Raw genomic sequence first — 12,877 nt, forward strand, 5'->3', positions numbered from 1 at the left:
CTTTGCTCTGATCCCTAAATACCAGTGCTAAAATGAAGCCAATGTAAATCTAGGCCAGCCTCTATCATACAGTAAATGAGCATTTATTGCAAAGGTATAGAGAGAAGCATTTATGCATTTATCAGGAATATGTTTGAGAATCCGTGAAGAGAGAAATAAACAAGAGTTACAGTCAAGCCAAATTAGAACTGAAGAAGACTTCCTGTAGTTCTTTCTAGCTGATCTGCATGTGTCCAGTTGACTGAGCTCAACCCGCCAGAACCAGATTAAGTAGGTCACTTTCAAACAGTGAGTCAACAAAAATATCTTGCCATGCACTGTGGAGTGCTGCATCTCTGGTGCTCTCACTGTGCTACCATATCTGCCTTCCTGAGTGCACGTATTCTTTCTGTTTCTGTCAATAACATAGCATGGGAACAACCTTTTAGAAGATAATATTGCACTATAAATTCCAACAGAGTCGTGATGTGGAATGGAAAGGAATGGGGTATAGCTTTGAAACACAACAAATCTTAACCAGAACTAACAAGGATTTAAAAATGTGACTTTCTCTACAGCAGCTGAGCCAGATAACCAGATAGAAAGATAGATAGATCTGGTAGCCAGCTGGTTATTGGGCATTAAAACATGTCACAACTGGTAAAATTGGTACAGGCTAAGGAGCATAATTAAATTAGGATTAAGGCTTTCTCCTTCCCCCCTAGACCAACCTCTTAATGCTGTTCTGCTTGATCAATAACTGCAACCCACTTAGGAACTGCAAGCCCGCCTCACTAATTAGCCGAGGGCTGAGGTGACTCTGACATGCCTCCCTTGGCACCTCTTGGGCTGCTGAACTGTGTGGAGCCTGGGAATTGAAGTCAGCTCCATGGGTTTGAGCCAAAATGAGGTTGCCTGATATGGGTATGAGGCGGGTGGTGATTATCTCTCCATTTCTCATCTCATTAAGGATTAGATATCTACACGAGTGGAAGGCTATTTAGATAGCAGTTAAATAAGACTTATTGCTGCAGAACCTTTGTTAATTAATAACACTGCTTTCCTTTCCTCTTCCAGGAACTTAAGCCTTGTTGTCTTGAAATTTCTTTGCTTGTATGAAAATAATCGTGTAACTGGAGGGAGGAACCAAAAAGGCATTTTGTCTGATTGCCTGCTAGGAAACTGAATGTATCATTCATCCATCCATCAATTTAAGAACTACGTGAAATAAGCACGAAGCAGATTTACTGCAAAAAAAAAAAAGAGTACTTGCAGGGTAGTAATGATGACTCACATGCATGAGGTAATTTATGCTCTGACAGAGTCAAACACATCCTTCATACTTGCAACATGCAGCCACAGCTGAAAGGAAAGGTACTTTCCTATCCATTGTCCTAACTGTTAACTTCCTTCATTGTGGTAGTGGTTATGAAAAGTCTAAACAATTTTCATCAAGAACTTTCTCAAACCAGGAATTCCCAGTTGTTTTTATCTTGATGGGCGATCCTGAGCATGTCTACTCAGAACTAAGACTAATTAGGCTCAATGGAACTTATTCCCAGGTAAGTCTGTCAATATGTACAGGATTTCAGTTTAACAGTACAACACTATTCCCTTCACTTTTCTTTAAGCAAAACATAACTTTAAAATCATACACCATAAAACTTTTCTTCAGATGAAGGAAATGTATATTATTAGCTAGTGGTTTCCTTTTCACCCTGTGTTGAACTGTAGGAAGTGTAGGCAGAGGAATCAATCATGTTAATAGGTATTTTATTTCTCTTGGTGACTCTTATCTCTTAGTGTAGAGCAGGGATGCCCAAACTTTCTTCAAAGAGGGCCAGATTTGATGAAGTGAACATGCATTTATGATTTTACCCCAAACTTGTTGAGCTTTATTTTAGAATTAAAGTTGTTGAGCCTTTTTTTTGGAATGAAGTTTGTTTTAAGATTGAAGTTGTTCAGCTTTCAGCTTTTTTAGGGTTTTACCTCAGGAAATAAACTGCCACAGGGGCCGGATTGAACCAACCGGTAGATTAGACCCCCAAAATGGATTTTGGACATGCCTGGTGTAGAGGAAGGATGGAGAGTCCCCAGGCTCGACATATGTTGCTGGACGATAGCTCCCATAATTCCTTGACCATGGGGGTATGCTGGCTGGGGTTGATGAGAGTTAGTCTGCCAACATCTGGAGGGTCAATTTTCCCACCCATATATGATCTTATTCTCTGGATTAACACTTAATAAAAAGCTGTTAATTGAATTGTCACAGACCTTGTGTATTTCATTGGGTTTGACCTCACTGTTTACTCCATGGTTTACATTTCTCTCTCCCTCCCTATCCTGATATGTAAATATACTTGTTAGTTAAAGATAACACTCGCTGCATCTAATGAACTGCACTCTGCTTCATGAAAGCTTATTATGCCATAACAAATGTGTACAAGACTCTTTGTTGGTATTGCTGCAACAGACTTACACATCATTTAAAAGAAACTGTAGACAGCTATACGTTCCAGAACAGGAAGAGAAGAACCCACAGTTGCTAGCGGAAGTTACAGAGAAACCTCAGTAAACGGCAGCTGTGCCAGACTTGTAATGTTAATTGGGGGAGCACTCACTTAGAAAATAACATTTAAGAGGTCACAAAATGGCTTTGCTGTGCATGTTTCTACTGGGGGTGGGGAGAGAGAAGGAGGAATTTTGTTAGGGCAGGGATGAATGTTAGGGACACTATTGAGTAGGAGCTGTTATGCAAAACCACCTCTCCATGCAAGTAGCATGACTGATAGAAGGAACTGGTTGGGGCAAGAGAGTGGCATATATTTTTTTAATCAATGGGGGTTGACTAAATAACCCTTGGGATCCCTTCCAACTGTACAATTATATGATTTTAGGATTCTAATACAGTGGTACCTCGGGTTACATACGCTTCAGGTTACAGACTCTGCTAACCCAGAAATAGTACCTCAGGTTAAGAACTTTGCTTCAGGATGAGAACAGAAATCGTGCTCCGGCGGCACAGCAGCAGCAGGAGGCCCCATTAGCTAAAGTGGTGCTTCAGGTTAAGAACAGTTTCACGTTAAAAAAGGACCTCAGGAATGAATTAAGTACTTAACCTGAGGTACCACTGTATTAGATGAATCTACACCTAAGGTGGGGAACTTTATTAGAAAGCAAAAGTAGCCTTGGTGACCCATAAGAAAAACTACAAAGCCTACATTAGAGCAGTGCCTTTATTAAGACAACCAAAATGGCATGTAATACTATGCAAGCTTTTGAGTTCTTCAAAACTCTCCACCAGAGGAGATAGTAAAGAAATCAAGGGGAAGGGCAGCAAGAAAAAAAGGCTCTTGGATGTGGAAGCCATGGAATCTGGATTTAATCAAGAAGATGGGAGGAGGGAACGGACCATAACATTAGGTGGTGCTACGCAGGTTTCAAGTTGAGCCCAGAACTGCTGGCATGAAGAAATGAACAAATGGTTGATCCGTTATATTATATCCAGTTATTACCCAGATCTGTGTCCAACCTTAAGAAGACAGAAGTTCCTACATGGGTGGAAAACAGAAAAAGAGAAACCAGACTGTTGTTACATTAACAAAGCTGGAAATTGTATGTGACGTACTATGTTAAAAATATGTAAGAGTTGTATCTGTTGCTCCACCCACTGGCAGAGGAAGGGGTGTGTGGTGGGTGCAGCCTGAACTGGGGGTCATCCCTAAGGGGGGTGACATTGCCATTGCCCCCCTGGGATGCTCACCACGGGCGGTACCCCCACAGCCACCTAGCCTCGCCCCTGGGTGCACAACAAGTGCCCCGCTCCACCCACTTTCCCTCTAGCCCCACCCACCAGTGATGTGCAGAACCCAGAAATCTGGCCACAGGAGAGAGTGGCCCTTAGGCTGAAATGGTCTCCCTATCCCCATTTGTACCCATCTTAATACATGTAAAAGAGAATTAGGGAGAGTTATGTGTCATTAATGAGCACATACTTACACAGTAATGAAAAAGTGCATATTCCTGCATTGCAAGGGGTTGGACAAGATGATCCTCAGGGTCCCCTCCAACTCTACAATTCTATGAGCTAAAGCTTGTATGTATATATGTATATATCACAGTTCAGACAGAAGTGTCATAAAACCCAGGGAAGTTCTTATCAGGCCTTAGAGCGGCCCACACAGCGCCACTTCTGACACCTTCACCCACACGGGGCTGGGAAGCCATTCAGTAAGTTTCTTGGAACAAAGGAGCCAATTTTTTTCTTTGTCCTATTCAAGCTTGAAATCGTTAAGAACGGATATCTCAACAGAGCTACAGAAGCAGGTCGCGCTTTTCACCATTTAATGTATGCTGCTGCGGTATTGAATTCTGATGGAATTGACGTTTTTAAAAGCAGATTGTGGATGCAGCCCCGGGGGTGGGGGTCTGTTGAGGGGGATTTTGACTGAGATGTGATGATGCCCTTAGTTTTTTGGTGCACAATTTTCAAAGTGAGGTCTAAAAGTAGGGGAGTTCACTGGATGCCAGAAGCAGTGGAGGGAGAATGTGAACTAGCTGGACTGGCCAAGAGAAATGTCAGCAAAGCTCTGAGGGAGCAGAAAGGCATCCTGGACTGCTATGCACAAGTGCCCTATTAAGAGATAAGCAGTGACAGGAGAGGAAAGCAAGCACTGCCACCCAAAATAGCCTTGGGTGACACAAGAGGGCAAAGGGACGCAGTTATGGAAGCTGGCAGAGGAACCTATGGTACTGGAGCCTAGCAGAGAGATGAATGGACAGAGCCCTGGCCTGGAATTTAGTTCAAGGTGTGAAATTCAGGGCAGCATATGCATGTGATAAATGCATGCATGCAATAAGGGCGAAGAAGGAAAGCAAGCCATGAACAGCAAATATATATGTAACTACAAAACACTCTGATTAACATACAAATGAACTGAAAAATCATTCAAATATGTATGTGGCTGGCAAGTAAGAGAACTGTACTGTACAAGCAGGTATCCGACCTTGTATAGAGACTGGGGCATGCTAGCAATTGCTAACACACACCCTGAAGACACTAAAGATCAGGCAAATCAAGTTCCTCCATATCTTTCGGTCTGTGGTGCTCTTTGATCCGAAACGCTAACATTAATGAATCCAATAAAACTGTAAAGGTAAAGGTAAAGGTACCCCTGCCCGTACGGGCCAGTCTTGCCAGACTCTGGGGTTGTGCGCCCATCTCACTCAAGAGGCCAGGGGCCAGCGCTGTCCGAAGACACTTCCGGGTCACGTGGCCAGCATGACATCGCTGCTCTGGCGAGCCAGAGCTGCACACGGAAACGCCGTTTACCTTCCCGCTAGAAAGCGGTCCCTATTTATCTACTTGCACCCGAGGGTGCTTTCGAACTGCTAGGTTGGCAGGCGCTGGGACCGAGCAACGGGAGCGCACCCCGCCGCGGGGATTCGAACCGCCGACCTTTCGATCGGCAAGCCCTAGGCGCTGAGGCTTTAACCCACAGCGCCACCCGCGTCCCAAGTTTAAACTGTACCAAGTTTCAAAAAATTAGCCTGTCTCAGTTTGGTCCTCTGGCGACAGACACTTGATTTATCAATTTCTCCACCAGGGAGAATGCCTCATTACACTAGTCAGTCAGTGGAAGAAACCTCTTGAATGTCTCCTGCATGTCCCTGTCTCTTGCTGCGAAAAAGTATGTAAAGTCTTTCAAGTGAGACTGCACTTGATGGTCCGCAGATATGCTCAGCGATGCCAGAGCTGCCAAAATGTAAATGCCTGTCCTAAAATCTTCCAAATTTCCCTTTCAATCAGTATGTTTGGTTTGGTTTGATATATCAGTTACTGTTGTTGGTTAAAGGCTGGTGAATTTTGCACTCCGTAAGCTTTTGCAAGTGAAATGGAATAGGGATAGTTCATTGGTACTTGATTTCAGACAAATAAGAAGCTGAAGGGAAGCTAAATGTAAGCAGAAATATCCCCTCCCTGTGTGGGTGGTGTTCAAAAACTCCTTAATTCAAGGAAAGAGGAGCCCACTATGGAGTTACAGAGTAGGAGGGAAAGGCCAAATAATGTCATTACGTTGTATATGTGTTGGCTCTGCAAATCACATTTGTTGGTCTAAAACTGCTGGGAAAGCTTTTCACGAGTCTTCAGAAGCACTACTGCCCTCCTATAGAGACCGAGCATAGCTATTATTACGGCTAGTAGTAATTGGCAGCCTTATCCTCCATTAACTCAGCTAATCCTCTTTTAAAGCCATCCATGTTAGTGGCCAGCATCACTGCCTCTTGTGGGAGAGCAAATTCTATAGTTTAAACTATGTGGTGCATGAAGAAGTATTTTAATTTCTCTGCCTTGAATCCTGGGTATATAATCCTAATTCCATACAGTTCTGGGTCTTCACACATTAATTGGGTAGCATCCTGGATAAACCTGAAATCCGCTCAGTTCTTGACCAAAAGCTGACTTGAGAACTTTGACTGTCTTACCTTAGGCAACCTGGTGATAGATAGCTAGGCATGACTCCCTTTAGTTTCTGGTTCTGAAACTGCCACGGTGCTTGAGCTGTGTCTGGTCCTAGATCAAGAAGGTCCTAGTATTCTCATTGTTACAATGAATTCCCTTAGCACTGCGCCCGACCAAGGTCCAGATTTCTCTGCTTCTTTTCTTTGCCTGCTCCATTTCTGGCTTGTAGTTAGTAGTAGTAGTAGTAGTAGTAATTTATTTGTACCCCATCCATCTGACTGGGCTGCCCCAGACAATCTGGGTGGCTTCCAGCATATATAACAACATAGTAAAACATCAAACCTTAAAAAGCTTCCCTATACAGGGCTGCTTTCAGATGTTTCCTAAATGTTATACCCTAAATCTTCAAATCCAGTTCTGTAAGTCAAGGTCATTCTGGCTGTGGTTTTGAACCAGTCTGGTGGTGCCTATGGTTCTGTCCTGCCCCCTGACCTATGGTGCCTCTGGTTCTGGTGTAATACACTGTGTTTATACACCTCTCCAATTACTGTATCGCCATATCCGTGTCTATATGCACTGATTGAGCGTCAATTACTCAGTTTGGGGGGTGGGCACAGAAAGCGAGGTTTGCGACGGCACAAAACCAGCAGAACACTTTGGCACTGGTTTGGAGTCAAACAGGATGAGGTTGGATTTTTGGCCCTTTACAGTGGTACCTCGGGTTACAGACGCTTCAGGTTACAAACTCCGCTAACCCAGAAATAGTACCTCGGGTTAAGAACTTTGCTTCAGGATGAGAACAGAAATCGTGCTCCGGTGGCGCGGCGGCAGCATGAGGCCCCATTAGCTAAAGTGGTGCTTGAGGCTAAGAACAGTTTCAGGTTAAGAATGGACCTCCGGAACGAATTAAGTTCTTAACCCAAGGTACCACTGTACATTAAATACAATAAAATCATTTTAAAAAGGAAAGGGAAATCTTAATAATAAAAGTAACAACAGCAACAACTTTATTATTTCTACCCTGCCCATTTCTACCCTGCCCCTGCTGTACTTGTAAAGGGTTTTGGCCCTTTGCACAAAATGCGGGATTCGCAGCACAAAACTTTGGCGGGATCCAGAATTTCAGGGTCACACCTGATCCTGATCGAATTGCCCACTATCAGCTCCCTGAGTTCCCACCCTGCTCCAGGGGGCAGACCCAGTTCTGTTTTTTCGCCATGTTGCCCCTAGGTCTTCTTGCTCACAGCTCCTCTTTCCGTCTCGCCTCGGCGGAGGAGTCGCGGCCCACGTGCTCCCACCGACCACGCTGCCGCTCGGCCCCCGCCCCCTCGGAGAGCGGCCCGTGGGAGGCGCTAGGACCCGCCTGGCCTGGTCCCGACTTGGCTCCCTCGGCCTCTCTGACGCGCTCTCCCGCCGAGCTGGCTGCGCGGCTCTCGAGCTACAGGCGCTACATCGCCCCAGGACTGCAGGCAGCCGCGCCACCGAACCCGCCGCGCCCGGGGACGGAGCCACGCCCGAACCTGCCGCCCAGCCCAGCCCAGCCCAGCGGTCCGGGATACCCAGGTAAGCGAGCTGTGCGCGGCGGGGAGATGCTGCTGCAGAGCGCGCGCGCTAGGGGACCGTCTGCCCGGGTTGCCCGAAGGGGCTTTGGCAGGTGGCGCTCGGGGGGCACCTGCGCGCTCTCCTGGCCCGCCGGGGTCTGCCGCTCGGCTGCACCTGCTCGCATCTGGGCGGGTCGGAGGCGAGGGCTGGCTTAAGGCTGGGAAGGAGCGGCGCCGGGTCCCCTCTCCAGCGCTTGCGGAGGGAGATGAAGGCGCCAAGCGGGCGGAGAGACTCGTCTGGCGGGCTTGGTGTTGACGAAGCTGTGCATGACTCAGGGCTGGTCCCCCGCGCCCCATCGCTGCCCCCTTCTCCCGCGGCTGCCTCCCCAAGATGCTCCTGGACCAAAAGAGCAGGGGGAAAGTACGCGGCTATCTGCGCGCAACAGGAGGGTGGGGAAGTGAAAGCGGGAGGTCTGCACCTCGGCGGGGGCGCATCCCATAGACAGACCTCCGTAAGGCTCAGGCATACATAGCCCCTTTGGGCACCGTATTGTCCAGTTGCCCTTATTTCCCCAGCAACAGCATCTCCACGATCGTGCTTTCCCAGCGCCCCCTACTAGCCCATGTCACGGTGACCGCGGCTCCAAGAGGCTGGTCCTCATGATCCCCAAGGGCTCCCCTGCTAGCGCCAGGCGTCCTGGCCACCCTGAGCGGTCTGGCTCCGGCTTCTCCTCCTCCTGGAGAAGTTCATTCATTTCTCTCCCGCGCATCCTTGACCCAAGGAGCTTCGTGGCCAAGTGAGATTTGCCGAGGAGAGATGCGTGTGTCGGGACCAAGCGAAAGCCAGTCTCATCGAAGCTTTTAGACAGCCCTTTTAAAACAGGCGATCAATCCACCCGCCTCTGTCTTGCTGAGCGCATCTCCCTCCCTCTTTCAGCGAGACCGACTCGGAACCGGAGCCAGGGGCATCACAAGGAGTCTGGCTCCGGTTCCGAGAAGGTGCTGAGAGGCGTTTGCGCCTTTCTAAACATCAGCAAACACCCCACAACAAGGCCTAGATATAGATCTCTAGTTGGTGACGATGCTCGGCTGGATCACAGGAGCACTCGATTTCTGGGCGCACCGCGTGAGATGAGGAGGGGAGGCTGGGTCTCCAACGAGATCCAGTTTCCTTAAATGTCACTGGGATTTAAACGCTCGTGAAGGGATGACAGACAGGGAGGGAAGGAACTGGGCTAGGAAACAAGGAGCAAACCTCGCGCGCGCCTGTTTATCAGGGGAGAGGCCGGGCAACGGGAAGATGGGTAACGTTTAATCTCTAGGGTCAGAGATTATCCGGCTCAAATCAGCAAGAGACTTGGAAGGCTTACCCTGAAACCCATTTCCCCACTCCCAGATGATCCAGGTGGGCTGTGTGAGGAGGCTTTTGTCCCTCAGAGGTACTCTGCTCTGTGCTGTTGTTTCCAACCTGAACTGTGCCATTTGAAAAGGAGTTCTGGTTCTAGATGACGTTCTGGTTGGTGTGTGGTTCTGGTGTTTAGATGGTCCTCCGCTCACCTGCACTTGTATCCATGCCAGATCCTTGGATAAGATTCCAAGGTGCTTTTTCTCTGTACACACAGTCCCAGCTATGGTAAATGATTCCCTTAAACTTCATTTATCTGTAGGAATCAATCTCAGCCCATCTCTGTAGTCATCTTGGGCCTGATTGGCTCCTCCGGCCAGTGCCCAGTTACTGATCTAATTTAATCCAATGTTTTTTGACGGATCTAGGGCATTTGCTTGGAATTGAAATACTGCGCCTCCCTGGGCATAGATGTTGTAAACAAATGATATGGGCACGATTGTACTTCTTTCTTATTTTGGCTGCTTTTTTGCTTTGGTATGTTAATTTTAAAAAATACTAAATTGTAAAGACCATAAAGGCGAAGCTGCTTATATCTGCCTGTGCTGTTTGACTGGTTCTTGTCTTGAATTGCGACAGCGACATTTCTCTATTAAGCAATATCAAGTCTGACATCTGTGTTTATACTCTTTTCTTTTTCTATTTGAAGTACTGGTGGCATCAGATTGATTTTTTTAGCTGCATATGATAGTAATTAGGTAGTGCTGCGGCTACATCCTCCATTATTCATTTGGAAAGCCCACTGTAGTGAAAGGTATTTATACAGTATTTCAAAATAAGTGTGTATATTTACTATGATGGGGTTGTGGAACAGCAATCTGAGGACCCAGTAGGAAGCCAAATTTGGTGTTTGGGTTAACTAACATATTTCTGAGCCCTTTACAAACACTATAGATCAACAATTTACTAAGCTTTCCTGTCAACTATAATGATAACAATAAATAATAATAGATAGGAGAATAACTCTAAATAAAATGACAGTAAAAATGTGAACCTGTAGATTTATTATTTATTTTTCACATTTATATCCCCCCTTCCCTGCCCCAAGGTCACCCAGATGGCTGAATGGGGATTTGAACCTTGGTGTCCGAGGTCCCAGTCCAACATTTTAACCATTACGCTACACTGAATCAGTTATGAAGCTGGTACTGCAGTGTTCTTGCTTTTCATTTATTTATTATACTGCTTTAATACTCAAAACATTCTCTAAGCAGTTTGCCAAACCACCAAAGTGGTTTGACAGCATGAGGAAGGGTCTAGTAGGTAGCTAGGACCTGCTGGGTTTGGGGCTGTTAATGTGGTTCCCCAACTTCCATTCCCCGTACAGTATATAACACAGGCTGCTTCTTCTGGAGGGGAAATTCTCAAGAGGTAGACTTACATAGCTTGTGGCATCATCTAAAGTGCAGTTCTACTCTGGCTGTAAAATGACACCGCCATCAGTAGATCTTCTCCCTGGGAGTATTCGGTTCTCCCCATGACTTCAGCTCTGATCAATGCTATGCAAACATTTGTGCACGTGAGTAACTTGAGCTTCGTAAGTGGCACAATCCGGTAAGCTCAGAGTGATCACAGACATGTAGGCCTTTACTCATCTGGCATGGAGATTCGTAGGACGGGAGCAATTAAATGGCGGTATTAAATGACCTTTGTATTGCCAGTTTGGGGCACAAGGGGCTGAATTCTTACTCTCTAGAGCTGAAGGCATGAGTTTTTAGTACGTTGGATATATAGTCACGATGACTCCCGCACAGTAGCAAACAGCAGCTTCCTTTTTTTGGATGCTTTCAATGAAAAAAGTGCAAAGCTAGTAACGCGAATAATGGCTTTCTGGCCTATCTGATGGATCTGTGCACTCAACTGCTAGGAAACAGCCTCCCCCCACCCCCAATGTGTCCACTGGAGCAGAAAAGCCTGCAGGCAATTATGCATGAAGCCAGCAAGGAGGACACTGCCTGGTTTTCAGTTCCAGGCTGAATTTTGAGATTTGCAATCCTGGTAGTTAAGCATCATCTGCATATAGTATAAAACACACCCCATACCAGATGGTACGGGGTGGTTTTTTTAAAAGAACAATTGGAATGTTTTTTAGTCATTGCAATGATTGGTTACTCTTCCTCTTTCTCATGAAAGAAAGGAGAGCAGTTGAATGAAGTGCTAAATTGCTTTAATAATTAAAAAAAGCCTTTTGGGCTGGGTGGTCATGAAGGGGCTTTGCATTTCATACTCAAGTTAAGAGCTGATGAGTCTTGATGGGTGTTGGCAGTGATGATCTGCCCAGGGAGCCTAGCTGCCTTCCTTGCCACACAAGCCCCATTCTTTACATTGCAGGTGGTTTAGTGGCCCAGAACATGTGTGTATGTGCATTTATTTCATTTGTTGACACTATCAGGATATATCGTTTGTAAATATATGTCATTAATTTATTCCACTATACTATACCAATGTGATGGGATGCGGGTGGCGCTGTGGTCTAAACCACAGAGCCTAGGGCTTGCCGATCAGAAGGTCGGTGGTTCGAATCCCTGCGATGGGGTGCGCTCCCATTGCTCGGTCCCTGCTCCTGCCAACCTAGCAGTTTGAAAGCACATCAAAGTGCAAGTAGATAAATAGGTACCACTCCAGCGGGAAGGTAAATGATGCTTCCGTGTGCTGCTCTGGTTCACCAGAAGTGGCTTTGTCAGGCTGGCCATATGACCCGGAAGCTGTCTGCGGACAAACACCAGCTCTCTTGGCCAGTAAAGCGAGATGAGTGCTGCAACCCCAGAGTCGTTCGTGACTGGACCTAACAGTCAGGGGTCCCTTTAGCTTTACCTATGCCAATGTGATAAAACAAAAGTGCCATGGTACATTTCAAACCCATCTTTTAATTGCAGAAGTGATCTCCTTGGGATGAGGCTGAACTAATGATTCCTTGCTTAATTATTTAATAATTCAGTTTATTCCATGTACATCCCACCTCATCCCAAGGGCTTGGGGCAGGTTAAAAAAAATGTTATTGCTAACTGCAACTCCCCCTCTAATTGCAGTGAATCAATCACACACAAAGTAATTTTCTGGAACGCAGGGGAATCTTAGAATGATTCCTACAGCTCGGCTTTGGCAAGTTTCCAGGAGAAGGAATTTTGGAGTTGGGGAGGAGGCAGAGGAGAATCAGACACTGGGAATGACTCTCCAGTTTCATGTGCTGCAGGTCTAGATCTGGAACGGGTCACACTTCTCTGGTCTACCAACTGGACTTCCAAGGCCTAACTAATTCATGTTGAGATATGGAGGAATCTCTATTTCCCCACCCTCCTGGTAATTGCTTACTCTTCCGGAAGCATTTGAGGTTCTGCACCATGTGACAGTGTACTTGTTGCTTGAAACACCTGAATTGATCTAGCTACACATATTCCTTCCCCCACAATCTCTTTCCACGTAGTGCTTTGGTTGCCTTCTCTTTCTGCTTGTGGCATACTCCATTATAAGTATTTAAGTTAACAAAAA

At 46.2% G+C, this 12,877-nt stretch overlaps 2 protein-coding genes across 5 annotated transcripts in view; one reads left to right on the forward strand and one right to left on the reverse strand.

The window, feature by feature from the left end:
* Positions 1 to 7,676, reverse strand: part of CCDC57 (coiled-coil domain containing 57) — a 63,756-nt gene extending 56,080 nt beyond the window's left edge. For all 3 annotated transcript variants that reach the window (XR_014165304.1, XM_081899598.1, XM_081899602.1), the window contains exon 1: positions 7,622 to 7,676. Coding sequence is in view for 2 of the 3 variants with exons in the window: in XM_081899598.1 (XP_081755724.1) it covers positions 7,622 to 7,661 (40 nt within the window). In the remaining variant the exon portion in view is untranslated. The remainder of the gene's footprint in view (positions 1 to 7,621) is intronic.
* Positions 7,677 to 7,815: 139 nt separating this feature from the next.
* Positions 7,816 to 12,877, forward strand: part of SLC16A3 (solute carrier family 16 member 3) — a 32,460-nt gene continuing 27,398 nt past the window's right edge. The window contains exon 1 of one of the 2 annotated variants that reach the window (XM_081899782.1): positions 7,816 to 8,005. The gene's annotated coding sequence lies outside the window, so the exon portion shown is untranslated. The remainder of the gene's footprint in view (positions 8,006 to 12,877) is intronic. The other variant, XM_081899783.1, reaches the window with a different exon arrangement.

Source organism: Podarcis melisellensis, assembly GCF_964234715.1.
Source record: "Podarcis melisellensis genome assembly, chromosome: 2".
Lineage (NCBI taxonomy): Eukaryota > Metazoa > Chordata > Lepidosauria > Squamata > Lacertidae > Podarcis > Podarcis melisellensis.